This window comes from Blennius ocellaris (assembly GCF_963422515.1).
Source record: "Blennius ocellaris genome assembly, chromosome: 6".
NCBI classification, from domain to species: domain Eukaryota; kingdom Metazoa; phylum Chordata; class Actinopteri; order Blenniiformes; family Blenniidae; genus Blennius; species Blennius ocellaris.
In genome coordinates, this window is record NC_137655.1 from 9,050,042 (window position 1) to 9,077,009 (window position 26,968).

At 41.8% G+C, this 26,968-nt stretch overlaps 1 protein-coding gene across 1 annotated transcript in view; it reads left to right on the forward strand.

Moving 5' to 3' along the window:
• epb41l5 (erythrocyte membrane protein band 4.1 like 5) overlaps window positions 1-26,032 on the forward strand; it is a 33,852-nt gene extending 7,820 nt beyond the window's left edge. The window contains exons 3-26 of the mRNA XM_080498747.1: window positions 1,020-1,124; window positions 2,158-2,200; window positions 2,385-2,463; window positions 3,450-3,494; window positions 4,030-4,082; window positions 6,259-6,379; window positions 6,563-6,650; window positions 6,809-6,897; window positions 7,010-7,079; window positions 8,755-8,924; window positions 9,811-9,917; window positions 10,543-10,561; window positions 11,556-11,601; window positions 11,906-12,024; window positions 19,660-19,814; window positions 20,186-20,283; window positions 20,498-20,632; window positions 21,260-21,327; window positions 21,998-22,120; window positions 23,419-23,500; window positions 23,881-23,961; window positions 24,916-24,978; window positions 25,151-25,290; window positions 25,926-26,032. Of these exons, the coding sequence (XP_080354873.1) occupies window positions 1,020-1,124; window positions 2,158-2,200; window positions 2,385-2,463; window positions 3,450-3,494; window positions 4,030-4,082; window positions 6,259-6,379; window positions 6,563-6,650; window positions 6,809-6,897; window positions 7,010-7,079; window positions 8,755-8,924; window positions 9,811-9,917; window positions 10,543-10,561; window positions 11,556-11,601; window positions 11,906-12,024; window positions 19,660-19,814; window positions 20,186-20,283; window positions 20,498-20,632; window positions 21,260-21,327; window positions 21,998-22,120; window positions 23,419-23,500; window positions 23,881-23,961; window positions 24,916-24,978; window positions 25,151-25,290; window positions 25,926-25,995 (2,169 nt within the window). The 3' untranslated portion in view covers window positions 25,996-26,032. The remainder of the gene's footprint in view (window positions 1-1,019; window positions 1,125-2,157; window positions 2,201-2,384; window positions 2,464-3,449; window positions 3,495-4,029; window positions 4,083-6,258; window positions 6,380-6,562; window positions 6,651-6,808; window positions 6,898-7,009; window positions 7,080-8,754; window positions 8,925-9,810; window positions 9,918-10,542; window positions 10,562-11,555; window positions 11,602-11,905; window positions 12,025-19,659; window positions 19,815-20,185; window positions 20,284-20,497; window positions 20,633-21,259; window positions 21,328-21,997; window positions 22,121-23,418; window positions 23,501-23,880; window positions 23,962-24,915; window positions 24,979-25,150; window positions 25,291-25,925) is intronic.
• The last annotated feature ends 936 nt before the right edge of the window (window positions 26,033-26,968 follow it).

A 26,968-nucleotide genomic window follows, 5' to 3' on the forward strand; every position in this document is an offset into this window, starting at 1 on the left:
AAAAACACAACACAACACAATTATTACCGACACCACAAACCAAATATAACCCCCAATAATTGCATTTAAAACACCACAAACAGCTGCAATGAATTATGGGAGTTTCTATCGGCTGCACTGAGGAGCTCAGGTTGAATTTGTCGCTGCAAGGCATGATGTCCCATCATGCCTTGCAGCGACAAATTCATGTTTTGTGTTGTTGGAGGTTATTGTGGCTCGTTGTTGGGCTTGGTGTTGTGTTGATTGTGTTTATGCTGTGTTTTTGTTCCCCAGTTTAGGGAGTAATTATTTCATCTAGTTTATTTTGGTTTGTTAGAATGTTTGTTAGAATGCTTAATCACTCATTAACACCTTAATGAGTGATTAAGGTGTTGTGCGGAGTGTCGTCCGCTCTGAAGATCCGGTTGCAAAGTTAGAGTTGTCAAAATAAAAGCTTCTGGTTGTTCAGCTGTCAAATAGCAGTCTTGAGTAGAACAATCGTCCGCACATAAGGCGCACCGGGCTATAAGGCGCACTGGCAGCTTTTGAGAAAATTTGAGGTATTTAGGTGCGCCTTATAGGGCGGAAAATACGGTATGTCCTTTTTTTTTTTTTCCGAACAAAAAGTCCAGTGTTTGAGCTCAATCTCAACAGCATCACTTTCAACCACATATATCAGGCCTGTTACCCTGAATGCTAATTAGCAAATGCCAGCCACACTATGGTATAGGCCCTCAAACTTTAGGAAGCAGCAATCAACCCAAACACTATATAATGCATGTATGCAAGTTCTTTATTACGGTATTTTTTTCCCCCTTTAAGGGCTGCTCTGCTGATGTTTTATAATTTTGTGTATCAATATTTTCTTCCATAGTTTATTTCATCATCACGATCGGGCTTCCGTCGTACTAACCAAATGTTGTTCTGACACTGTGCGTTCGACATTGTGTTGTCTTTTTGACAGCTCGTGGCTTTGATTAATGACAGCTGTAGGACCAGTAAACATGTCTTTCGATTCTTGTTTGTGTTTCTTCAATCAGAAAAAAGCCAAAGGTGAAGAGCTCTTCGAGCAGATCATGTATCACCTGGATATCGTAGAGAAGGACTATTTTGGACTGCGTTTTATGGACTCGGCACAAGTTCCGGTAAGAGTGGAGATTCACAAACGCACGTTTCACAGCCTGGTAGAGAAAGGACTATCATTATCTTCGCTTTTTGTGTTTTTAATATCATTTAATGACAAACGACAAGTGAGAAAATGTATTGTTTTGATGTGATAAGTTCAGTTTTTCCCCTCTTAAATGTCAGTTGTTCTGAAAAAAAATACATTCTTCATCTAAAATGGACTTGCTTCACTCTGCTTAGTTGAGTGTATATTTTCAATTAAAAAACTTCAAACGCTCTGCCTCCGCACAGTTTCCGATATTTTATTGTCACTGTTGTAATTCATTCGTATATATTACAGGCAGTGAGTGAACTCCCTATCGAACATGCATTCAGAGCAGCTTTAGTTCCTTCTTGTTTTGAACGGAGAACCGCACCACAAGTGTCTCAACCACTGTTCACCACATTTTTGCGGGAGCTTGAGAGAAGTGAGAGACCTTTCTTCGCAGTGAGTGGGCTAACAGGATTGGTTATGGAGGTCTTTGCAGCACGAGAGTCAGGCCGTTCTCTTACACAAGCTGCTTTAAGTCACCGGGCTGCCAATGACCCCCTTCCTGCTCTGTGATACTCTGTGAACGGTGCAGGGAGGTGGGAGCAGAGATGAGGCAGAAGGGAGGGAAACCGCGGCGATGGGGAGAGGGAGAGAGAGAGAGAATGTGGGAGGGCTGTAATAAGGAATGTGGGGGAGTGGAGAGTTCCTGTGTTATCTCTCGCTCTCTCTGTCTCTCTCTCTCTCTGTCTCTCTCTCTGTCTCGTTCTCTCGCTCTCTCTCACTCTCTCTCTCTCTCAGTTACACATGGACTCACCAAAGCACCACCTCTTCTCCTTGACATTGTTCGTGCCTCACAGAGCCTGAACTTCCAAGAAGAATTATCACACAGAACAGTGTGTTTGTGCAGAATTCAGCTTTTCATTAACTTAGCGTGACACTTTAGCGGATTCACTCACTTGCTTAAACAACTGTTTCCATATTGTATTATTTTTTTAAACTGATTCCGCCCATGTCTTTTTCAGCACTGGCTTGATGTCACAAAAAGTATTAAAAAGCAAGTAAAAAGTAAGTAACACCCCCCCCCCCCCCCCCCCCCCCCCCCCAGAAATGTATAACTTTCAGTAGTTTCTGGCTTGAGTCTTGCTTTATTTGATATCAAAGGAGAAGTTTCCCCCTCATGCCTGCTCACAGCGCATCACTGTTTAGCTTGATCGGATTCACTCGGCTGTCATTCTGCCCATTCTCCTAGTCGGCCCGCCGTACTGCCTTCACATGAGAGTCAAGTTCTACTCCTCAGAGCCCAACAACTTGCACGAGGAGCTCACCAGGTGAGTTTCTCACTGTGGTTTACCTTATAAAGCCAAGGTCAGCGCTCTTAATGTCACCTCCGCCCTCTGTGTCGCACCGTCCTTCCACAAGATGCTAAGTCCAGAGTTGGTCCCGATGACGGGCAGACGACTTGGATAGCAGCTGCGAGAATTCCATGTGTGACACAAATGGACTTTGACCTTTCACTTGAAAGTGTTTGATATTGCAGTTTTTGTCTCTTTTTGTGAATGTGTTCAGTTTATGCAGCTGGCATAGCTGATAGAGTTTTGCTTGTCGCCTGCATCTTCATACTGTGATTTTTGGGGACGTCAGATGAAGGACAAGCAATTGTTGTGATGCTTTTAATCGTGGGTCAGAATCTGTGGTCGTACCTCGTACAGTGAGATGGGTCCGTCGGGCAGCCGTTGTTATTGTCACGCCACCACAGACTGTTAGAAACCTCGCGTCCCCTCGGTGTGGCTACAAGTTATAGCCACTAACTGACACCTGCATCAAAAAGTGACGGTCACAGCGATACCAGCACTGCAACAAAACAATAGTTGGCAGATTCCCAAGTAGGTAAAATGTTGGCTCACGCCCTCATGCTTTCATAGTGAGCTTTTTTTCCCTTTTCATGAATGCGGCTAGAACAACGGCTTCATTGTCTTCTGGCTTTGTTTATTTGTAACCCGAAGTCACCTGTTGCGCTCCGAGACGTCCCCAGAACAACTTTACCTTGCACTCTTATAACGTTGTGATACAGTGCAGTCAGACATACTGTCGTATTCAGGTTGATGAAGGCCACGTCGCACAGTTTATTGGAGCATTCAGATAAAACTGAGATGGAAACGTGATAGGCTAAATTAGAGCAAGTCAGATGACTCAGTTGCTCCTTGCTGGTTGAAGCATTAGTCTTAGCTATTGATAGAAATCATCATTTGTCTTTGTGTTTCTTGCTGCCTCATCCATAAAAGTCTCACTAATGCTCCATGTGTTTATCTTTCAGATACCTATTTGTTTTACAGTTGAAGCAAGACATCCTCAGTGGCAAGTACGTGTCTTCCAGAAGCATTACTGTATAAACTTTCTGCGCCTCCATGTGGGCTTAAAACAAGCAAAGTGAATTACACACACACACAATTACTGACAAAACCTTTGAGGGTCAGACTACCTGCTCCCGTATTTGTTCAGCACAGCGTGTGTGTGGGTATCTGGTCTGGTTGTTCGGTGGTTGACAGAGTGAGACCATTGCAGAGCAGGCAGGAACAGATAAGAAGCAAAACACAGGGTGAGCAAACGTTGGTTCACCTGATTACTCAGTGCTGCTGCATGTGCTCATTCCCCTGACACATGAACTCTTATAACTGCTGACGGTCAAACAGCATTCGGCACAATTACATTTACCTCAGCAGTACAGTGTGTACTCATTAGCTGGTTGAACTCTTTAAAACATGAATTTGTTATGTCAGTGATTTATTCATTGCACTGGGAGCCTTATCGCATTTGTTGAACAGAATCTATATGTCTACAAAGCAGATGAACTTATTCATCGTGTTGTGATTGACGCTCGATCTGCATATTTTCAGGCTAGAGTGTCCATTTGAGACAGGAGTGGAGTTGGCTGCCTTCTCGCTACAGGGTAAGTACAGCAGCTCTGTTTATTAGTAACCCGAAAGTACCTCTACAGCTGCTGCTAATATTTGTCCAAGGTAGATTTAAGATTAAACACGTTTGCAGGGCTCTCACATGTGTCTTTGCTGCATGCAGTCCCATAGGCATTTATATTGCACTGATGTTTACTGAAACCAGTAAACCTGGTTGGAATCAATCAGAAACTTACAATAATGTTTCAGAAACTCCTTCAGGTTTCCCCTTTGGTTTAGAGGTTAAAGGTGCTGTGTCTTTTAGCTTCACTCAGGTATAAGATATCCAGTACGTGAAGCTTGACATCAACCTCGGAGCACAAACAGTGAAAGAGAAGCAAAGTCAGTTGTGTAAATACTTTTTCAGTTTGGTTAATTTGTGTGTTGGGACTGTGCCGATTACCAATTCAATCAATGGCAATGCTAAGAAGAAGGTTCTTGCAAAGTTCGTCCAAAATTCTTGCAAGGTTCTTGCAAGCGACATTTTCCACAAAGCTTGTGTTTCCATCAGAATCAGCATCTGTTTTTGACTGAAGCCATATCAAGCTGAGCAGTGGAACTCAAGAAAGACAGGAAGCATCCACACAGAAGACGCAGTAAATCCAGTCATTTTCTGTATGAAGTTTCACTTCATATTATTTATTATCAGGTAGACAGAAGTCTGAGGCAGACAAGGGCAGTTTGACATTGTGCTTATACTTCAGTAAAGTGTGTGGTGATGTTGTATTTGAGAAATAAACAGTGAATGTTTAAGTGTCAGTAATAACATTTTTAATCACTACATTAATTCCCTCTAATGGAAGTTAAACATTTATAAACCAATTCTAAAAATAGTAATTGCATGATGAAGTCTTCATATCAATACATTAATATAAGCACTTAACTGTCTATTAAAGCGGTAGTATCCAAGCAACCCTCTTTTATTTACAACAGAATTTAACTTAAGATGCTGGATTCCAGTATAAATTAATCCTGACACTCACTTTGTACCTGATGACGTTGAATAAGTTGTGTCAGGTCGAGGCCCCGCTTTCCCGACAGAGCCTGGTCGCATCAGTTGATCCTTGTGTCTCTGTACTGTGAGAGAATTCCTTGATCTTCTTTCATTCAGTCATGGCTGCCTTTGTAAATCACCGTCTGCCTCGAGTTAACGCCACTGAAAACGGAGCCGCCATGGTCACCGAGGCACAGGAACTCCTCCACGACAATACGGGTGCAAATCTGAGAGAGCCGCGGCTCGGCAGCAGGACTGAATGGAGCAGATTCCAGCAGTTTTCATTTCACGTCTTTGGTTCAAAGCATACATAATTTCAATGCTGCACTTTTTCCCCGGTCTCATTGTGTCTTAAAATGTTATTATAATTTGACTGCCATTGTTTGGCTGTCACACTTTCAGCTCACGAAAGTGAAGCAGAAATTGAGAGTATTTTCCCTCCCAGCATCAGTGAGGCGACTCCACACAACAAAACTTCCCATCTTTATTGGTTAAAAATGCGAAATGTACCTGTAAGAGCAGTTTGAGTACTTTAAGAGGAACAAAGACGGAGTCACCACAGACATTGGTGGAATGAGCTTGCGTGCACAAACCCTCAGGCGCACACATACACAGTCACTGTGGGGTAAATGCCAGCTCATTAGTGCGCTGTCCTCTTCGGAGGCCCCCTAATCCAGCACCCTCTGTTTTTTTCTTTCCCCTCAGCTGAGCGTTCTCTGTTTCTCTGAATTATATTGTAGAACCACTTTCACTTTTTGCCCCATAAAGTAAATAAATCTGGTTATTATTCCTATCGCGTGTCCTGAGACTTCGCTCACAGCTGCAGTCGTGAAACGGCCTCGGGCAAATCCCACTTTGTATTTTTCCAGAAGCAAAGTTTAATCTAAGCCCGAAGCCCCCGGTGTCTGTCCCGCTTCTTTATAGCACCGTGCTGAGTGCAAACTGTTTCTTGTTTTCACCTCATTACTCATTTTCCTCCTGCCTGAACCACTTTGGGTGTTTATCAAGCTTGCACCTAATACGTTCTGCCAGGTCAGATACTAATCAGCTCCTCACCTGATGATTCAGCAGGTTTTCTTCACAGACCTTGCCAGTTATATAGTGAAACCTAAATGTTTTCGGTGTGTCAAATCACATAGAAACCTACTAACCGAGCCTGTAAACATATGTGCTTTCAGCTGAGATGGGGGACTGTGATCCATTAGAACATAATCTGGACCTGGTGTCAGAATTTCGCTTCATGCCCAACCAGACAGAAAGTGTGGAGCTGGCTATATATAACATGTGGAAGGACTGCAGGTAAGGGCTTTCAGTACTGCACTCGGAGTGTTGCACAAAATGGATATATCAATTGTGGAAGTGCTTCACTGTCTTTTCATGTTATTGCCCACATTTCATCAAGACGGTTGTCAATTATTTCTTATCTATGCGGCTGGGATCTCTGTGTTCTTTTATCTCCTCATCGCCGCTCATCTCTTTCAGAGGTCAGACGCCAGCACAAGCTGAGATTAACTACCTGAACAAAGCCAAGTGGCTGGAGATGTATGGAGTGGACATGCACATGGTCAAGGTAACTTGTGCAGTACGAATCTTCTTCATCCACAGATGCACACTTGAATGCTTATCTGGGAAATCAAGGAGGGATCTTCCTTCTTAAAGTGCACAGCAACTTTAATATTTCATTGGCCCATACTCGTGTCTCATGTGTTTTTTTTTTCTGTGTTGCAGGCCAGAGATGGTAATGAGTACAGTCTGGGCTTAACTCCCACTGGAGTCCTGGTGTTTGAAGGACAAACCAAGATCGGGCTCTTCTTCTGGTGGGTCATGTTACCAATAGATTCCTACACATTATATTTTTTTACAGTGTTTTTTAGAGACAAAATAACTTTGTGTTTATTTTTTTTGTTTGTTTTGTTTTTAATATTGCAGGCCCAAAATCACTTGTTTGGATTTCAAGAAAAGCAAGCTGACATTGGTGGTGGTCGAAGACGATGAACAGGTTAGCAAGGGGCGACTCACAGGGGACTGTATCATGTGGAAAATGAGAATACTATATTCAGTGTCTGATGTTACTCATACATCGAGTACAGTGCCTGTGTCTCTGTACCTGTCTGATGCAGTATATATCATGAATGCATGATAAAAATCACAAGTTGCTCAACTTCGTTGAAGGTATCAACTCAGGTGGACCATACAAGTCATTTCTGTAAATCCCTCAACAGTATATAAGCTTGTAGAACTTTGTGTTGTTTCCTCATCAAAGGCCTTTTTTTTTTTTTCTTCGAAAAACTTTGAAGTCCACTCTAAGTCCCCATAGAGGGTAAAACTAAAGCCTAGTGAAACGAGATTTGGTACTGTAATACTCTAGAGGATTGTGTGTAGGAGAGAGGAGGAGACTCTGCTTATGTCCATCCGGGGGGGTCTTTGAGTGAGGTTAATAAAGAAGCCTGCCCCCTCTGGTATTTCTAGTATGCGCCATTCTCGTATACACACACACACACCTCGCCTCCCAGCTCCATCCTCCACAGACGTATGCTGCATACTGTATGTTAGTTTTGTCACCAGTGGGATTTAGTGTGCACTCTGAGGTTTCTCTCACAAGATAACTTGTGTTACAGCTCAGTTTGAACCTTGAGGCAGGAAAGCTCACTAAAAGCAGCCGGCTGCAGACACGGATATTGTTGATTTAAGGCCGTCACCTATTTCTACCACTTCATCCAACTTGGAAGCACGGGTTGGAGTCGATCTCAGTTCGCCATGGGTACAGAGAGGGTAACCTTAAATATGTCGCCAGTCTTTGACACGGCAAATACAGAGATATGGAGTATCACACACATCCTGAGGACTGGCAACTTACGCTGCCCCACCTCCTCTGATTTTCAGTTTCTTTGTTATGGATGACCCCCCCCCCCCTAAATATTATTATATGCCTGAGTAAAGAATTGTTGGACATTAATGCTAAAGATACATTTTTTCCTATTTCATTGAAACAGGACTTAAAGCATTAACGTTTGCTCGTTGCCGTCTTATTTTATTTATTATTAAGTTATACATTTCTGTAATGCGTATTTTCTGCAGAATTCATACCGATCTGACTCGTGTAGCCTGCTACAAGTGCAGCTGAGAGGAAATGAAAAACGAAGTATGACCATAATGCTGGAGTGATTCCAGCGGGAGTTTTGTAACTGGCCATGGTGCCAGGCAGACTTTCAGCCCTCGAGGTGAAATCAGATTAATGAGACAGCACCTGCACAGCCAGCTCGGGCATTCATTCCTTGCATATCAGTCTCGAAGTTGTGCTGAAACTATGTCAACTCGGACTGAAAAGTTGGTATTGAATACAAATAATTCATGTGGAGTTTTTGAGTGGGCGATAGTTTGTGTCTCATCGAAAGGATTTATTGTTATTGTTATGTTACTGTTATTAACCATTAAAACCCTTAAAATATCTCCATGATTAGAGGAAAATTAGCACAGTGTGTGACCGTGTAAACGAATCTGAATTACACTTTGGAAGCCTCACAGATCTTAACCAACTTGACATAACTCACTGGTCTTTTGTTTGAAGTTTCCTGGTTTCAGCCTGAGGCGCTCACGCAAGGCTCCAGTGTTACTGTACTGACTCTCTCTCCTCTGTTTTACCCCCAAACTAAGCTTGTGCTCCCCTTCCCTAGGGTAAAGAGCAGGAACACACTTTTGTCTTCAGGATGGACCATCCGAAGGCCTGCAAGCATCTGTGGAAGTGCGCTGTGGAGCACCATGCTTTCTTCAGGCTGAGGGGGCCGGTACAGAAAAACTCTGCTCGCTCCGGATTCATTCGCATGGGATCACGCTTCAGATACAGGTACAGAGGCATGAACGGGTTGTTTCTGCTCCGGGCTGTAGAGGGAGGTGGGGGGCACTTTGGTTGGATTATGTTAGAATGAAATACTCAGGAGGTTTGAGTGTTCAGGCTAAGAAAGGTAATAACATCTTGAACAGTCCATAATTGTACTGCAAGATTTCTCCATCATAGCCTCTAAAATAACTCTTAAATGTACCTTCTTTTGAAAGTAAAAGAATCAGTAAATCATTGTAGACAGATTTTGTTCATGTTTGTCAACATTTTGCTACCAATGCAAATTTCCACTTCTGCTAAAGGTATGACATGCAATCATAAACATGTGACAACTGCTTGGCTCATTCTGGTATTAAAGACTCACTTTCTATTGAGGCGATATCAACTTCCAGCCTGAGCAGAAATGCAGCTGCAGCTTGTGCTCATTTAGAAGTCGACATGAGGCGACTACTGATGAGCAAAGTGCCGCATGTGTTTGTTTCTGTGCAGCGTGTTCGGGTGTACCAACAAGATAATCCCAGTTTGACATCCAGTACTGCGTCGGTCTCTGCACATACAAGAAAACCCACATGTGTGTACACACAGATACTTGCAGTGGTAGTAGACAGGCTCCCAGTGTAAACATAGGGCAGTAGCCAGCGAGTTGTGTTTAAACATTACCCAGTTGGATAAGCATTGGTGGCAGTGTTGACTTTGCTCAGGGGTCGCAGGGGTTTGTTAATAGACTGTTATCGCCTGGATGGGCCCCGAGTTCAGCAGGGGTCATTCCTGTGCCTGTTGTTTTTGAGACAATGAGACTCACCCAAAAATAACCAACAGCTGGTTTTAGCTTGAAGGATATTTGTTGGGTAGTTGCAAGTGTGAAAGAAAGGTTTGTGTTTTGTTTGACCAGTGGAAAGACGGAGTATCAGACAACCAAGGCCAATAAAGCAAGGCGGTCGGCCTCGTTTGAGAGGAGACCCAGTCGACGTTACTCCAGGAGAACCATGCAGAACAGAGGTGAGACACACACACACTGAGAACACAGCAGTAATCGAATACCTGCAGAGACGATCTGGCCACTTTCTATAAGCCAAAAAAATTAGGCTTACTAATCATCTGCGAGTTATTACCATTGTTACAATTAATCTACTAAACAAATACTCACCGAAAGCTTGTTTTCAGAATGCTTTTCAAGCTCATCGCTTTGGGGCTCACACTTGTTTTTCCATCTTGAGTCATTTTAATTAATTAATTTGCTATTTGCTACTTGCTCAACCTGACCACATTATTTGGTTTAATGTTGAACTTTAAAAGCTGAACTTTGTGTGAGTCTAACAGGAACCAGCACAGTCCTGCAATTAAAGTGTATTAAGGGCGAAGGTGAGGAAACTGTAGCTACAAGAGCTCAGAAGACACTTTTGGAGAAAAAAAATGCTTAAAACAGTCATCTATGTGTAATAAAATTGCATTTAAATAACTCAACAAGCCAAACAAAACTATTTTTAGTATGGTGAGATAAGAATTCCTCCAAAAGCCATGTTAATGTCCTTTTACACTGAAGATTTGTTAAAACATATGCTGTACTTTTGTATGATTATCTGCACAATATACTTAATGTACTGTTTTTGTCTGTTCTCTACAGGCCATTACCACCCACAGGAGTGAGTATAATGTTGTCAAATATCATTGTCGATAAATTTAGCTACTGTGTGATTCACAGATGAATGAATGGAATCAGAAATGATAAATGAGGTGGTTGAAAATGCCGCTGGTTCTCACACATTTTCTTCAGTATGATCATAAGGCTGAGCTATAATCTGAATACTGAGGCTTTTGTAACAGCGCATTGTGTATGGGCTGAGACATGAGCTCACTCGTAGCTTTAAGCTGTCATGAGAAATGCTGAGTCAAAGCTTTTCTGTGAGGAACGGGACTTTTCATTACACCTGATTGCACCATCCCTTCCCTCTGACGTTGCTGGTTGGATTATTTAAACCCGGTTGACAGATGGACAGAACATAGCATTACTATACGTGAATCGCGGGGTTTAGAAACTTGGCTCATGGTAGGACTTCAAATTTGGTGTGGAACGGGGAAAGCATAACCATAAAAGCATTGACCAAATCTGCACGGGCTGCATGCTAATTCAATTTGCTGCTGCTGTGAAAACAGACTTGCGCGTGGGCCAGCTTGTGCAAAACAGAGTTTCGCGACTCGTTCATCAATCTGTTCGGAACAACATTGATGCCATGCATGAAAGACTGCTGGATGAAAGTTTAGGGAGGATTAGCCTTATCCTTCAGCTAAGTGGCATTTATAGTCTCCACAAACTCAACTGGTCCCGACGAGGGCTACAGATGATCACAGCACCAGACATGAATGTCTGAAGATGTGTTGTACATGCATTTGGACCTGTAATCTATAAGTATTGTGCAGTGGATGTAGCACTTCTCTGTACCCCAGGAAGAATAGTTGTCACTACATAAAGATCCTCGCGCAATAAACAAGCAAAAATCGGCTGTTAAAATCAACTCAGTTTTTTCTTGTATGAAATCCAAACTCATTATGACTCATGCTTGAGAATAGTTTTGTTGTTACGTGCTACATAAATTGTATCACGCTTTAAATCAAGTCTAACGTTGTGCCTTTTCTCAGGGCTCTGTCCTCGGGTAATGGAGTCAGCGCCAGCAAAGAGAGCAAGGTGAGGAGCAGAGCTGCCGTGAGCTTATATTGCTTCCTTTTTTTTTTATCCATCACTATAGGAATCTTCTCCTTAGAAATGTAATCAGTTGGGGTAGAATATGGGGAGAATATCTGGTAATGTAACAAAGAAATCACAATGACGGATTGAAAGTTACAGATAAAGATGACAATTTTATCCTCCATTGTCTTTCTCTTGCTTATCTTGCTCAATTTGGGGATGTCCAGTCTCTTCCTTTCTCACTTTGAGCTGTGATCACTGTCTCTTTCTCTCTCTCTCTCTCGCTCTCGCTCTCTCGCTCCAGGTGGTTAACAGTCGAGGTGCTTGGTCAGCGATGCCTGTGGTGAGCCCGGCAGCTGCTTCTGCCTGCGCGCCAATGGAAATCGAGGCTCTGCCCAGGAGTCCTGGAGGAGAAAAGAGAAGGTCGGTACCTCTGCTGATTTGAGTTTTATGCGCCTCAGTGTCCGAACACGCACACACATCATTCCCTCCATATCTATTAAAGTCCACTCCAGCTTCCTGTGAGCGTAATAAGTGTTTCAGAAAACAGATGAGTCAGCTTTCTAAAGTTAATAGCCGATTCATTATTTTTATGTGCCAGTGGCGGCTTACAACCGCTCAGTGCTCACTAAGATGAGGAAAACAAAACCAGATTAGTGAAGGTTGGGGCCGGCTGACTGATCCCTGTTGGGTGCTGAAACAAGTAGGTGGATGGCTAGGTGTGTTTTTCATGGTCTAATGCCATGTGAGTGGCTTAGTGTGGCTTATCCACCAACCATATCTCATTGAGAGGAGGGATAGAAGAGATGGCCGAAGAGTTTTCATGTTCTAGCCAGTCATTGACCAATAATTATACAATTGTTTTTAAACTTTGGATCAGTAGTCTAATGGGGTTTTTTTTTTTTTCTATTTGTATTAACTTAAGGTATATTTTAATGAAAGAAATACTGATGCTTTCATTTATGACATTGCATACTTGCTAGTATTTTCTTGTATTCCTTCATGATATTTATTGACATATTTTAAGGGTTTCCTCTGTGAGACAAGTGAGAATAAAGTGCTCTCCAAGCTTTGCATTGCTTATTAAAACATATGTGTGTCAGATACATAAAGGCCCTGTTTACATGCCAACAGTCAACTGGCATTGACAGTTATTGCATTTTAATTTTGTATTTTTTTTATTTAATTTAATTTTTCCACAAATTTCACGTACATGTTTAAACGGCCTTCGTACACACAGAGCGGTTGAAAACACTGTAGTTTGGATGTCAGTTGGTGCTTTTTATTCCTATTACAATCGTCCACACAGAAAACTGAACAACGTAAACGTTCAGCTGTCATTCACCATTTCTGGTGTTTACGGATTATTCTCACATTCGCTTTTCCAGAGTGGTGAAAACAGCGAATTATCTGCCACAAGTGATGCATCATGGGAGTGTTCGGTCAGTTTAAAGGCGTAGTGCCGATATTTTTGGGCCAAACAAATCCGATTTATGGTATTTATTTAAACACGATAGATGACACCATTTCATTCTCTTCATAGAAAATATTAGTGTGTGTTGAATGTTATTTTCAGAAAAAGAATGACTGAAACATGCTTATTAAAACTCTGCAATTTGTTCATGGAACGCCTGTTACATTTCAAAATGAGTCCTGCAAAACAATTAGGAATTCTCCATTATTGTTGTTGTCGATTTACTCGAATTATATGTGCAGTAAAGCACAGGGTTGGTAATTTTCTCTTGATAACGTTGTGGTGTAAATGACATGTAAAGCACATTTTAAGAATGAAAGCAGACTTAAAGTGATCAAGGTAACAGGTGAAAGAGGGGGGTCATTCCTTAAATGGACAATTAAAACGGCTCAATTTTTCATAGTCTCGATGTTTCTTGCTCCCTGCATACTGCCGTTGATGGCTCTTGTTCTTTAATTACCGACTTTGTGTTATCTACGAGCTGTGTGTTTGTACGCATCCTGTTTTTGATGTCGTGGGGGTTGAAATGATTTGCGGATGCACCGTTATGTGCTGTGTGAAGCTGCTTTCTTCTCGTGTAAACCTCTGATGTTCCCTTGTGTGTTCCAGTATTAACATGTACTGAGGACAAATTGGTCCTTTCTGGAGACAGGCTGGGTAGGTACATTCAAACAACGAACCTTGACCTCGCTTTGGCTTTATCCAATCATTGGCTGCACTGTGGGGTTCCTGATTTTGGCTTTGGAAAAAACGTTTTTTTCCCTCTTTCCTCGCAGTGAACAGAGAACAGTTGAGTGTTTTGCTGTTTGTCTGCTTTTGATCAGCATGAAATGCCAACCTAATTGGTGCAGGAAATGGTGCTTTGATTTTGGGGCGCTTGTATCTAGTGTCATGAATCAGCGATGTGACATGATCTCGGCTTTTTAATCTGCTCTTTGCTGGACTTTGGTGCCTTTTAGTGTGCCGCTATCCTTTTCTTTGAGTTATCTAAAGTCATTCTGTGCATCTTGTCGGCCGCTCTTCTGTTTACTTTTCTTCCAAACTACAAACCGCTTCACATGATTTGAGGACAGGAGGAACCAGTGTACCAATAACTCTTCCCAAAAGAAGAATTCATGAATCAGAAGACCTCACTTACATGCTTTGGTTTCATTTCCTGATCTCTGTGCGGCTCCCTCTGGGAGAAACAAAAGAAGCTGACTCAGATTTACAGCTCAGGCTGATCCAATTTCTTGTAAAGTAAATTTCCGCTCAGTTTTAATAAGAGGATTTCATGTAATTTCTATAGCAAAGTAGCTTTTTTTTTTTTTTTTTCCAAAAAAGAATTTCTCAATATTAATTTTGTTTTGTTTTTTACTTCCCATGAATATGACTGTGTTTGCTCCAATGGTCATACTAACATAGCTCTCCTCACCTCTGTAGTCTATTTAAAAAAAAAAAAGAAAAAGTTTTAAATGTTTTAATGTTTATACGCTTGTGTTTTCAATCTGACCGACGACATAAAAATATTACATTCTCTTTGTGATGCCTGTAATATGAAAGTAGAACACAGTAGGAATTTTACTAAAACGCATAAACGCATAAGACTCAATGAAATGTAAGCAACAAAATGAATATTGTAGCATTAATTAAGATATAACTATAAGATAGTTTTATGCATGCGCTTTGATACAAATAAATATGTCGAGTCCTTTTCTGAAGCTTTGACTCTGTGGTGCTCTCGGAAGGAAATCGGGTCGCAAATAATTAAAACGTTTCCTTAAATTTCAGAAAATGTGCTTAGAAAAAATGTTTTCTCATGAAAACCACTTAATCCACCTCGCCTCCCAATTAAAATCAGTCATAAACAAATTGTTATTAAGAAAACAACTGCAAATGTACTTTTTGGATTTTGGAGAAAAAGTAATGCATTCATGCTCGAATTACTGTTCAAACTGTGTATTAATATATGAACGATACCATAAATCCTTCAGAAACCTCTTTAGTCATCTTAATTTTTCAGCTTTACCAGCAGTGACACAAGTGGTGCATAGTCCTGAATATTTTATCAGCTTGGGATGTAACACTTAAAATCTCAGAGTTTTTGTTTTTATGCCATCGACCTATTAAATGCGAAGATGAGGAGGACGCTGTTTTTACCTTCCTCCTCATGTCGTCTTCGCTTCAAATGCAATGTGAATGTTACATGAAGTTCTGCAATCCTCAGCTGGTTTCGCCTCCATCAGAAGTTGATGCTATGAAACTTTAATTTTCAAAGTATATCTCAAAGTAGGTCATTTAAATGTGGTGAATTAATTTAATTTATTTCAATATGGTGACCGATCATTCATGTGATAGTAATTGATCGCCCGCCAGCACTGGGGACGTATATCATTTGCCAATTAAAAGCATTGGTTAGATTATGTCTTGTAATATTAAAGAGATATTTTTTTTAAAGAAACTCCTGAAACTTGGAGGCAACAAAATTTAAAGCAACAATCTGCTCAAAGACAAAACTTCCTGTCTGTCTTTCAAATTACAAGCAAAAGGATGTTAGAGATTGAAACAATAACCTTGTGTGTGATTATACCTGCTGAACCTCTCGATGGCTTACAGTTGGCTTACAGGTTTAAAAAACCAAAAAATCATCATAAAACTAAAGTCGGTAAATAAACTTTGTTTTTTGAAACTAGATTTTATGGAAAATTTAGATGGTGATGATGAATGTTTACGTTTTTGATGTGACCACCCTGTAAAACTGGAATAACATCAAAGTAAAATTTCATTTTTAAATGGCAATGAATGTGAAATTAGGGCTGGATGATTTCACGAAGAGTGATTATTATTAAACGTTTTTCATTTAATGCAGATTGTGATCATAGTTTTACATTTAAAAGACTGTTCAGTCGCACAGATAAATGAAGCACAAATTACGTTGAATGCCTACATATTGCTGTATCTGGCTACAAACGGAGCTTTGGTTATGAATCAGACATCATTTGTCTGGCCATTTTCAAAATAAAATACCATGCCAGTGGTTCATTGTACTTGAATCATGCCTGTTTGCACCAGGCCAGCTGTGAGAGTCTATATGAAACACAAAACTGAAAATAAAATTTGTGGAATTGACAAGCGCGCCACTTCTGAGACACTACTGGTGGGGAATGGTGTCGCACACGTGACACAAGTAAATCTCAGTGCATACACCTCATTGCTGATTTGTGTCTGGTTGAAATCTGAGTCTGTTTTTTCCAAATCTCAAATATTTCTTTTGCTTTGGCTACACTGATGAAACCTCTGCATTGAGATCAAAAGCTTCTTCAAGTCATTAAGTTATACATTTATCATCATAACGATCTAAATTTGATCCTCATCCTGCTTCATTTCACTGCCCAGCCCTATATAAGATTTGTGAATTGAAACGAGCATATACACACACACATATATATATATATATATATGTTACACTGTACCACGCAGCTGTTTCTCCTCCATGCATCGGCTGACATGTTGCGCTTCGCCTCCCCGCTGACCTCTGCTCATTCCTGTAAGCCCCTTCTATTCTCTCAAACATCCTCATGTGGGAGACTGGATAAGTCAAATGTCAGCGCCCTTGGAATTAATTTAGAACGTAATCTCATTTGCCAACGAGGGACTATATGGAGCGTGCGGAGGTCAGTGGGAGTTCATCTGCCGTCCACCTCGGCATCAGTCGCCACGTTAGTCACTGTGTCATGGAGGCAGCGGGGGAACGGAGCGCACGCTCCGGCCTCCCGTTCACCCCAGTGGCAATGTCGGGAAGAAAGGGCTTTTTGCTCTGCGCTTATAAACGTTCTAAGCGCTGATTTGACACAAGTCCTCAACGATCGACCATTGGGAGGGGCAAAGCTGGGTCACCGATGCTCCAGAGACATTCAGTCCACCTCACTCAAGGCTGCTTCCCTCAAGAGTTCATGTGACAACATGTGTCACGGCACACTCCGGTGCACACAAAGTGTAGCAGAAGAAACGTGCCCCGTGATTAACGTGAGCCGCGCAACTCAACCGTGCACACCATGTTAATTTATTGATGTCGCTTTAGATCCTTTGTGTCCAGTTGCAAAGTACAGTGAAGCACTGCACATTAACTCATCTGTTGCTCGTGCATGCAGTGAAACGGATTCTCTCCTCGTCTTCTGCACGTGCATCTGCTTTCCTTCTCCCCTCCTCTGCTCACAATCACTGCGTTCACACCAGTCTCCTCACCTCACTCATCATTCTCACTCTTTATTTTATTTTTTTTGTACATCCACCTCCTGTTTGTTCCCGTCCCCCTTGTCCTTCTGTTTCCCCCAGGTTTCCTCCTCCCCCTCTTCCTCGTCCTCCACCTCCTCCTCCTCCTCCTCCTACCATCCTCCCAGCTCATGTCTCCGCAAAGCACCCCCCCCCACACCGAGTTGGAGAGATGCGACCCGCAGACCACCGTCTCTAGTCAGCACACTGATAAGTGGAAACCCCCCCCCTGAAGTGACCTGTCCTTGAGAAACTTGACGATTGTGGCGGTGTCTGCACGACACGCTCACTGCTGTGTGGTGTGGGTGAAGACAAACAAACATTCCTCGACAGAAAAGGTTGTTTATTCCGTCAAGAGCCGCGGAGCGCTCAGTCACGCCAGCCTTATCATGTCTCGTCTGTTTGACCCTCAGCTTAATGGCACTCTTGAAAAAGTTATTGCTCTCTCCCTGTCTGTCCATTTTTTTTTTTTTTTACTTTTTTTTTTGTGCTGTGACCTTCAGTCTGAACCTCACAGTGAAACTGGCCGTTCGGGGTAAGATGGTATCAGTGCGAGGCTCAGGAATTAAATTCCACTCTCAACCCTGCAAGGAAACAATAGGTCACACAGTTCCTGGATAGTTTAAGCGGAGCCTCATTATCTAAGAGACGTCTTGTTTTTATAATATTTCAAACTCGGTTGCTTTATATTTGATAAAGCAACCTCATTTCTATCAAATGATTTTTTTTTTTTTAAGTTGTATTTTATATATTCATAGTTTTTAAGAAAGTGCTTGAATAAGAGGGTCATATCTTTAATATTTATTAAAAATGACCTGAGACGAAACAAAAACCTAAAGAGAATTAGAGGAGGTGCATTCCAAAAATTCCTCATCTGTTGGATTTACCTTTTTTTTCCCCCTCTCTCTCTCTTTCCTGAAAGCATTTGAGAAATGCAGCAGGATGCATTTTTGCGTAGTCTCTGCTAAATCTCATTCAGGGCTTTATTATGAAGCTGGTATCTCTCTCTTGCTCAGCAGCCTCAGAGATCAAACAGGAACACCGTAATGTTAAACACCAAATCAAAGTTTTATGGAAAAATGTTGTGTACACTGTTAAAACACTGTATTTGTAATACGGCGTCGGCATTTGCTTTAGACACTGTAAACATAGATACTATGAAGCTACTCGTTGATCAAGGTAAATCATAAATGTAGACCAGACTGTGTCGAATGCACTAAATGTTCACTACAGCTGCACAGCTATATATTTATTGCTCAACCAATGAAGTTGATTCTTTTTATTATTGTGACTTAGTTGAATGTTTACAACATCACTGTGACCAAAGGAGGTGCCTCTTTCCAAAACTGTCTGTGGTGAATCATTTCAGAGAATAAAAGATGGGACTTTACGTACTCGGCTTTCAGTGTTTGGTGCTCTTATTACACTTCAGGTTGGTCAAGGACGTGAACTGCAGTTGTATCTTCTTCCACTTTCCATCATTCACCATCTACCTTTACAGAATAAGTTATCTCCCTTCCATTTTCCTCGTGGATTACTGAACATGTGGAAGTGTTTACATGGATTTCTGAGTTTGTGGACAAAGTATTGTCCATTTTGTGTGTGTGTGTGTGTGTGTGTGTGTGTGTGTGTGTGTGTGTGTGTGTGTGTGTGTGTGTGTGTGTGTGTGTGTGTGTGTGTGTGTGTGTGTGTGTGTGTGTGTGTGTGTGTGTGTGTGTGTGTGTGTGTGTGTGTGTGTGTGTGTGTGTGTAACCTCTCTTCTCTCCTGGCAGCACACAGCAGTGTGTACTTGTTGTTTTGTGCTGTGTCTTCAGGCGACAGGAATATGAGGTAATTACCGAGCTGCTGGCGGAGCTTCCACCACAATCCATGTATCAAACGCTTTGCTTGGAGGACCTCTAATTCTGAGAATATTACACCACAGCATTTCCCACAAAACTTATTACTTGTTTTGGATGCTTATTTTTCGTGGACTGACTCTTTTTGAAGAAGACATTTGGTTTGGGGCTTGTACAGTAGACCCATGTCTATTTTTATTATTTACAATGTGCTTTCAATTCTAAATGCTTTTACAGTGGAAAACACCTTATCCTTGGTAAATGATCTATATGTATATTTTGTTCATCTTTGGAAAAACCCCCATGAGTTAAGTTTTACCATCTCTCTGGAGTCCCATCTATATGATGCAGGTAAGCTCGTCTGGTTCAGACAAACATGATTAATGTTTTCTCAGTTTTATGATTGATTAAACTCTTCTGTTTGTTTGGAAAACCAATACCATTATCTATCGGTTCTAACATCTCCTCCTCCTTCTTTCCCACTCTTGTATCCAGCCTGCCTGCAGTTGCTGACCTGATGGAGACTTGCATCGACGATGTCCTCAGGACTCCTGTCGTCCCGTCGACGACGGCGGCTCCGGAGGAGGCGGGACCCAGCGGAGTCTACGCCGCGGCCGGCGGGGCTGTGGACGATCCACTCAGTCTCTCTGGTGAGACTAGTGTTTTACTGGAAACTCTCTTAACGCCTTGTGTACAAGCCATTTGATCTGCTGTAATCCAGCAAGTGTCTCATTTAGCCATTCTAGTCGTCGTTTACTTGAGCTCAGTCAGAAAGTAAAAAAGAAAAGTACACCAAAAAGCAAAATGATTTATACTGGTAGTTAAATGTAATGACATTATAATAGGTCTAGATATGTACGTGGAGTGGCTAGCACTCTCACCTCACAGTGAGAGGATCCCTGGTTTGAATCTGGCTTTGTGGGCCTTTGCATGTTCTTCCTATACTACACGAGTTGGCTGGCATCGGCTCCAGTCACCTTGACTTGGATGATGTGTGAGAAGATTGTTTTCGTCTCCTCAGACGCAGCAGCTCGTCTGAAACAGCTGGAGTTGGAGAGCAGTCCACTTCCCCTCACGCCACGAAATAATGTCAACCTTAATGTGGCCATGAACAATCTGGTGAGTGAGTCTCGACAATGTTTCTGTTCAAACTGACTCGGAGATTGTGTGAAGATACAGATTTGTGTTTGTGAAGCAAGTGGGCATAGACACAGAATCAAACATTGTACTTTATAATTTAATATCAATTTTCACTTGAAAATGTGTTTGTTATTTGTTTGCGGGGAGAATGTTTCCCCCCTCCCCTCTGACATTTTAGAATCTGCTCCAACAGGAGGATGTGGTGAAACTGACAGAGAAGTGCGTCCTGAACAGCGCCAGCAGCAGCCCGGTTGTTACTCCACTGCGCATCCCGGAGGATCTGAAGAGTAATATCCTGAAAGCTCAAGCTGAGGCTGCTGCCTTCAAGGTGCTGAACAGACTGTTTAAACAACACAGTTTCAGTAACTCCAGTCTCTAAGCAATAACACACAATAATGTCATAATGGCCAATAAAGTAAGAATTTTGAATGTAATAAATCGAATAATGTAATAACGTGCCAATAATGTAATTGCATTATGACAATGTTTTCTTACAACCATAATTGGGAGTGTTGCTGAATATCGTTAATAGATCAATATGATGAGGATCTCATTCACTATGCCTATTTTTTTTAAACAAGCAAACTTCTGAAAAACCTGCCAAAAGTAGTTATATATTTAACTATAGGAAGAATTTATTACATTTTAAAAAGATGTGTATATATTGCTACTTCAATAATGTAAAAAACCTATTATTTATTTTCTCCTATGCAAATTAATAAATGTTTGCACCTTGTTTTGATTTCAACAGCCTTACTTTGTTCAGATAGTTGATATTTACGTATAAGAAGTGAGCAGTAATCCAAAATTATCTGCTCAGTGATTTATTTATTTAAAAAAAATGGTGTTGTTTCCAAGAACTTAGGCTCTCGTCACAGTGATGTTTGATCAGACATATGACAACATGTTAGCAGTGAAAGCTCTCACACACAGTCCTTCCTGTATCTCTGTGCAGACGCCTTTGGAGGACCATGGTGTATTACCTGGAGACAAAAACTGCAACCTTCAGGAGGCTTCTGCCAGGTATGAGCGTGCTTCTTCTTAAGCTTTATTTCTACATAAACGTATTGTTTGTTTACACGACAGCCCTGCCTGCATTAGTCATTTTTTGAGAGAAAAGCCGTCATCGCCTGTGCTCCATTGTCTTGAAATCCTCCCTCCTCGGTCATGCCAAATGTCGGTGCATTGTCTCCAGTCACTGTGCTCCCCGCTGCTCGAGCTGATTAACCTCCTGCATATTCATGGGGATTATTAGCATAGCTTGCAACATGACATCACCCGCGGCTCGTCTTTATAAGCAGGACTTGATGGAGAGAGAAGTCCCTGACAGTGTCGACAATCTACAGCAGATTGAAAAACAAACATCAGACTTGGTCACTTCTGTTATCCGGTGCTTTAGTTTACATACTTGAAGGGACAAAAGGATTTAATAAGTAAATTGTGTTTTAAAATGCTCTCACTTGACAGCAAATCCTGATTTAAAGTCAATATATCCTGAAGTAGTCAGAGTCGTTGATATATGTATGTTCCACTGGGAGAGTTACTGAGTGTAGAAGGATCAGCCTAATCCCATCCGGTGAGTCACGCTTTCTACTTGCTGTAAATCAGGGGAAATATTTCCAGCAGGAATGTGTGTAATGTTAGACACACTCCCACTCAGACTAACAGAAACATGTTCTGTCTGTTTTGCCAGGCTGAAGGCACGGACTGGGCGGATGGGCAGTAACTCGTCTCTTTCTGTTAGCAGCCGGCCGGACGTCCAGGACTCCTGGGACCTGCTGAAGCCCGCCTCCCTGGTGTCGTCTGCAGGGACCAGGTGTGTGTGTGTGTGTGTGTGTGTGTGTGTGTGTGTGTGTGTGTGTGTGTGTGTGTGTGTGTGTGTGTGTGTGTGTGTGTGTGTGTGTGTGTGTGTGTGTGTGTGTGTGTGTGTGTGTGTGTGTGTGTGTGTGTGTGTGTGTGTGTGTGTGTGTGTGTGTGTGTGTGTGTGTGTGTGTGTGTGTGTGTGTGCACGGAACAGATTAGCAGAATACGTTATGAATATATTCTTCCAAGAGTTAAGATTGTTATTTCACATGATTTCCTTTTTAGAAATCTAATTTTGATGTGACAAATGGTATTTCAATACATCAGGTCTCTACTGTTGGGGTCAGTGGTGGTCACTGCTGCAGATACTTCACCACAGCAGGTCCTTAAGAAGCAGTTTAAAGCCCCAAAGAATTTCTAGTGGAATCAATCTTATTTTACTTAAGTGTTGCTTTGGGTTGTTAATAATTTATTTTTGGTCTGTACGTAAACCTATTTTGTAAGCAAATTACTTGAATAATATTCAGGAATAACTATGTTTTTTTTTTTTTTTTTACAATTCCAAATCAAGGACCTAACTGCATGTCGCTAAGGAACTAGAACTGTTTTAATGAATAATTATGCTGCTATTGTTTAAATATTGTGAAACACTTTGCAGATAGAGCAACGCTGTTTGTTTTCACAAGTTGTGCACATGATTATGATTGAGATTTTTGTTTCTTTAGTTTTGGAATCGGATCGAGTTTGAGTGGCTGTTTGGTTGGTTCTGCCTCACTGACCTGGCAATGTCAGAGGGGAAGCTGAGACACAATCATCATCTATATATATATATCAAATTTCTGCCAAACGGCAGAAAGAATCAGTTAAAGTCATCTCACAACAAACAAAAAAAAAAAAGTTGCTTGTTCTTTGTAGTCTTTGCTGCCATCTATTGGTGTGTTTGAATGTGTGAGGTTTGTGCTGGTCTGGCTGTGTGGAGGTCACATGACCTGAGTTCTGCCTGGATACAGCGCTGCTCAAGATGCGTTTACAGAATAATGACACAGAAAACTCAGACACACGCAGATGCTTGAGCAGACAATTGCCAAAGGCTCATTGATGCAGTAAATGCTTCCTGCAGCCAGCATGTTTTCCTGCTTCACACTCGAGTACTGCGCACACGCATCCTGACAACGAGATGCTACTCAGACCACCAGCGACAAGTAGAATGAATCAATCTTTAAAAACGAAAAGATGAATATTTCAGTTTTACAAGAGGAAGAGCTTGGTTTACCAAATGGATTTCAGATTTCTGTTCTTTCTGTTCTGCAGTGCTGAGAGGTTAACTGAGGATTTAAACCCGGCTCTTCCCATGATGCCCCTGGAGTGTGCCAGCGAGGTCTTGGCGCCGAAGGTAAACGGATCAGCTGACTTCTTGATTGCTCAGTTTTAGATTATAGGTTTGAAATGGAAAGAAGATTTAGACCAGGAAGGCACAATGACAATAAAGATAATAGAATGAAGTTAGAACTGGCCAGTGTAGATTCCTTCAGATGGAGCTAAAAGAGAAACAACAAACAAAAAATGGCTTTAAAAAAACGAGGATTTCTGAATAAAGTTCACTTCTTTGCTACAAACTCCCGAGCACCACCGATAGAACACTGCCAGATAAACACTCTCCTGAAAGCATCTTCTGCCACTTGCTTATCACGGGTGTGTTTACAGTTGCTGTCACGCAAGAGGAAGGTGTTTGTTTTTGCGTGTTTGTATCTTGAAGCTTGCGTCGCGTTTCAGGTGAAAGTGGAAGAAGGTGAGCTGTCAAACAGAACCTCGCTGTCCGACAACCTGATTGACTTCACTGATCCAACTCCTGTGGTGAGTGAAACGCCGCTCCACAACAAATCTCTCACCGTCATTGTTCAAACGAACTCGTCACTCCAGATGGGCAGTAACTCGTCACAAGTTAGTGACCATCCGCCCAGTCCGTGCCTCCAATTCAAGTTTTGATTGGTTGTTAATATTTTTTTGTTTAGAAAAGATTTAGTTTTTAACTCCTCTGACTTTGGGTAAAATTCAGTTGCTTTTTAAAAAGAATAAAAGGAGTCTGACATCGAAAAACACATGCCGTACACTTTACTCTTCTCTACTTGGGTCCGTATTATGATCTACTTTTTTTTTCAACTTTTATTTAAATGAAGAGGGATGGATCTGTACTTTCTTTGAACTCAAGCGTCTGTACTTAAAGTTACTTAGGTAGTGTGTTCTAATCCAGTCTCTGTAAAGATAATATTTTAATTATTTGTTTGATATTCAACTTTCTTTCTATTGTTCTGCCTGGAGCAAAGCGAAGTTCCCTCTGGGTTTAATAAAGTATTCTATTCTATTCTGATAAATGGAAAGAATGAGTGAAATTGCAAAAATCGGGTACAGAAACAGCTCAAAATATCATGAAATGTTCATCCTAAATTGTAGTTGAAACTTCATGAATGTAACATGAAATACGAGTAAATTTGATTTGGTGGAAAATCACAAAAAATGTCTCTTTTGGTCATAAAGCTCGCAGACCACTGACTTAGAACAGTAAGAAGTCTTGCCTGCGGTCAAATGAGGATGAAAAGGAGCATAAAATCAATCAATGTGAAACCGAGTTTGGATTAAAAACCAAGTTATGATCTCGTTTTGCTTTCAAATTCGTGTCTTATCTGTGTTTTTCTCATAAAATCTCTGCCACCAGGGATTTCTAGAATGATTGTGCTCTTGTCAATCAGCTATTAAAATCCATGAAGTATCCTGATAGAAGGTCACCGTGTTCCTCTGCTTGTGTTTCAGCTCCCACAAGTGCAGCAGCCCAAACCTCTTATCACCCCTCGCTGGATCATTCCCACAACTGCTGTGAGTTTGTCTGCCCTCCCCCCTGCTGGTCGCCGCTGATGTCAAGTCAGACTGACGTTTTTGTTCGTCCTCAAACTGTTGCCACTTAAATGTTTAACGTTAGTTTAGTCCATGTTTGCACTGCGGAGCCGCAGACCGCTGACCGTCTCCTCTCACGCCCTTCTAAATGCAGCCTCCCAGTGTCTTTTCTAACGGCCTGCTGGACCCCGACCCCCCTGCTAAGGTCGCCCCCGTCCTCCCCGCAGGCGGGGCAGCAGCTCTCACCCCGGCCCTCCCCCACCTCGCTCACACCCGGAACGCCGTCTCCGCCAGGTAAAACTCTCCTCACAGATGCACTCTAGCGAAGGTGTGTGCAGTGTGCCGCCTCACGCCGAGGAACATGAGCTCACGACTCTGAAGGTTTAAAGGTCGATGTCTTCAAATGGGCCGTGAAGCCACTTTTTTTGCAGCGTAGGATCTGTATTTTTCATAATTTTCCGTCAATTCTAGAAAAACAGCTTCTCTCTCTACTTTAGAAGTGGTTGATAACGAACCTTCACGTTTAGCCATACAGAACAAACTGGTGACTTCTTGTTCCTCTAGCAGTCATACGAATGTAGGAATGTGACGGTGACCAGTTTTGGTCTCCTGCCTGTTAAATAAATACATTTTTGTCAAAATCAATAATTTCTTAGGACGCGGTTTTATACAAAGGGTGTGGTTAAAGAAAGCTCACCTGATCCTGTGAGATTTATATTTCAAAACACGGCATTTTCAAGTTAAAATTATGAAAGTTTAAAACAAAAAAACAATTCACGTTTCAGTTTACATGTAATGAATCTTGAAGAATATGAGTTTCACATTGATATAAATTATAGGGAATGTTAACTTTTCGTTCCTGCAGTTGATCTGGTGTGTTTATACCAAGTACATGACGTCCCCCGTCCCCCCCGTCCTCTGTCTCGCAGCACTGTGTCTCAGCCGCCAGCCTCGGAGGATGGCGCCAAACCCAGAGGTCTCTTGACCACTGAGCTCTGATGAAGAGGCGAGCCGCCATCAGAACATTTGATTCCCCCTCCCCCTCCACCCTGGCTGAGTGCGGTGGGGGAGCAGAAAAGGAAGGCAGCTCACCGTCTTCACTCCTGAAAACACACTAAGAACACACACCGACAATTTTTAACCTTCACTCGACTGGAAGTTTAGTGTTTTTTTCTAAACCTTCACCACCAGCGTTAACTTAAAGTACCTAACCCGAGCTCCGTCGTTTAGTGATCCGTCGCTTTAAGTCGGCGGAGGCCCAACTGTAGGAGAAATACTGGAAGTCTTATCTGAGGAAATCACTGACACTTTAAAACACGGACTTATGAACTAAAGCGGGCCGACGGTACGCGTTGTCGTCTCTCTGTAGTGCCGCCATGTTTGTGTTACTGTGTCATTCTGTCTTATCACTGGATCTCTGCCACACTGCAGCAGGACACTGGATGAAAGACCAAACGGTCTGTTGAAGACTTTAAGTTAGACGACGGTGCGTCACTGGATTATCGCTACAATTCTGGACCTTGAAGGAATTACTTGCTATGGACGGTGATACTTGGATTTTTTTTTTTTAATTGTTTTATTATCCTGTTCTTACCTCCTTTCTTTTGTTTTTATTGTTTAAAATTCGCCCATTGCTGGATTCCATGAGAACTTAATTGAACGTCACTAATATGTTGATTCCTTTTTGTTTGGTCTTTTGGCAACTTTAAATGCATCTTATATCTCTTTTGTTGATTTGCTCTCACACTGTCTCCTGTAACCATTCATGTGAATTTGGGCGCTTCAATGCCAAAAGTGACACCAGCTCAGTTTCTTGTTTGACACACTGTGATCGAAACACCCCTGAAAAACAATGTAGCTCCTGGCCTGCCTTATGTAAATGAATGTACTCGTCTAAACACGCTGGAGAGGCCACACTATGAACAGCTCAGTTTTACAAACGAATATTTAGTAGAACTTGGAGGGGGTGAGG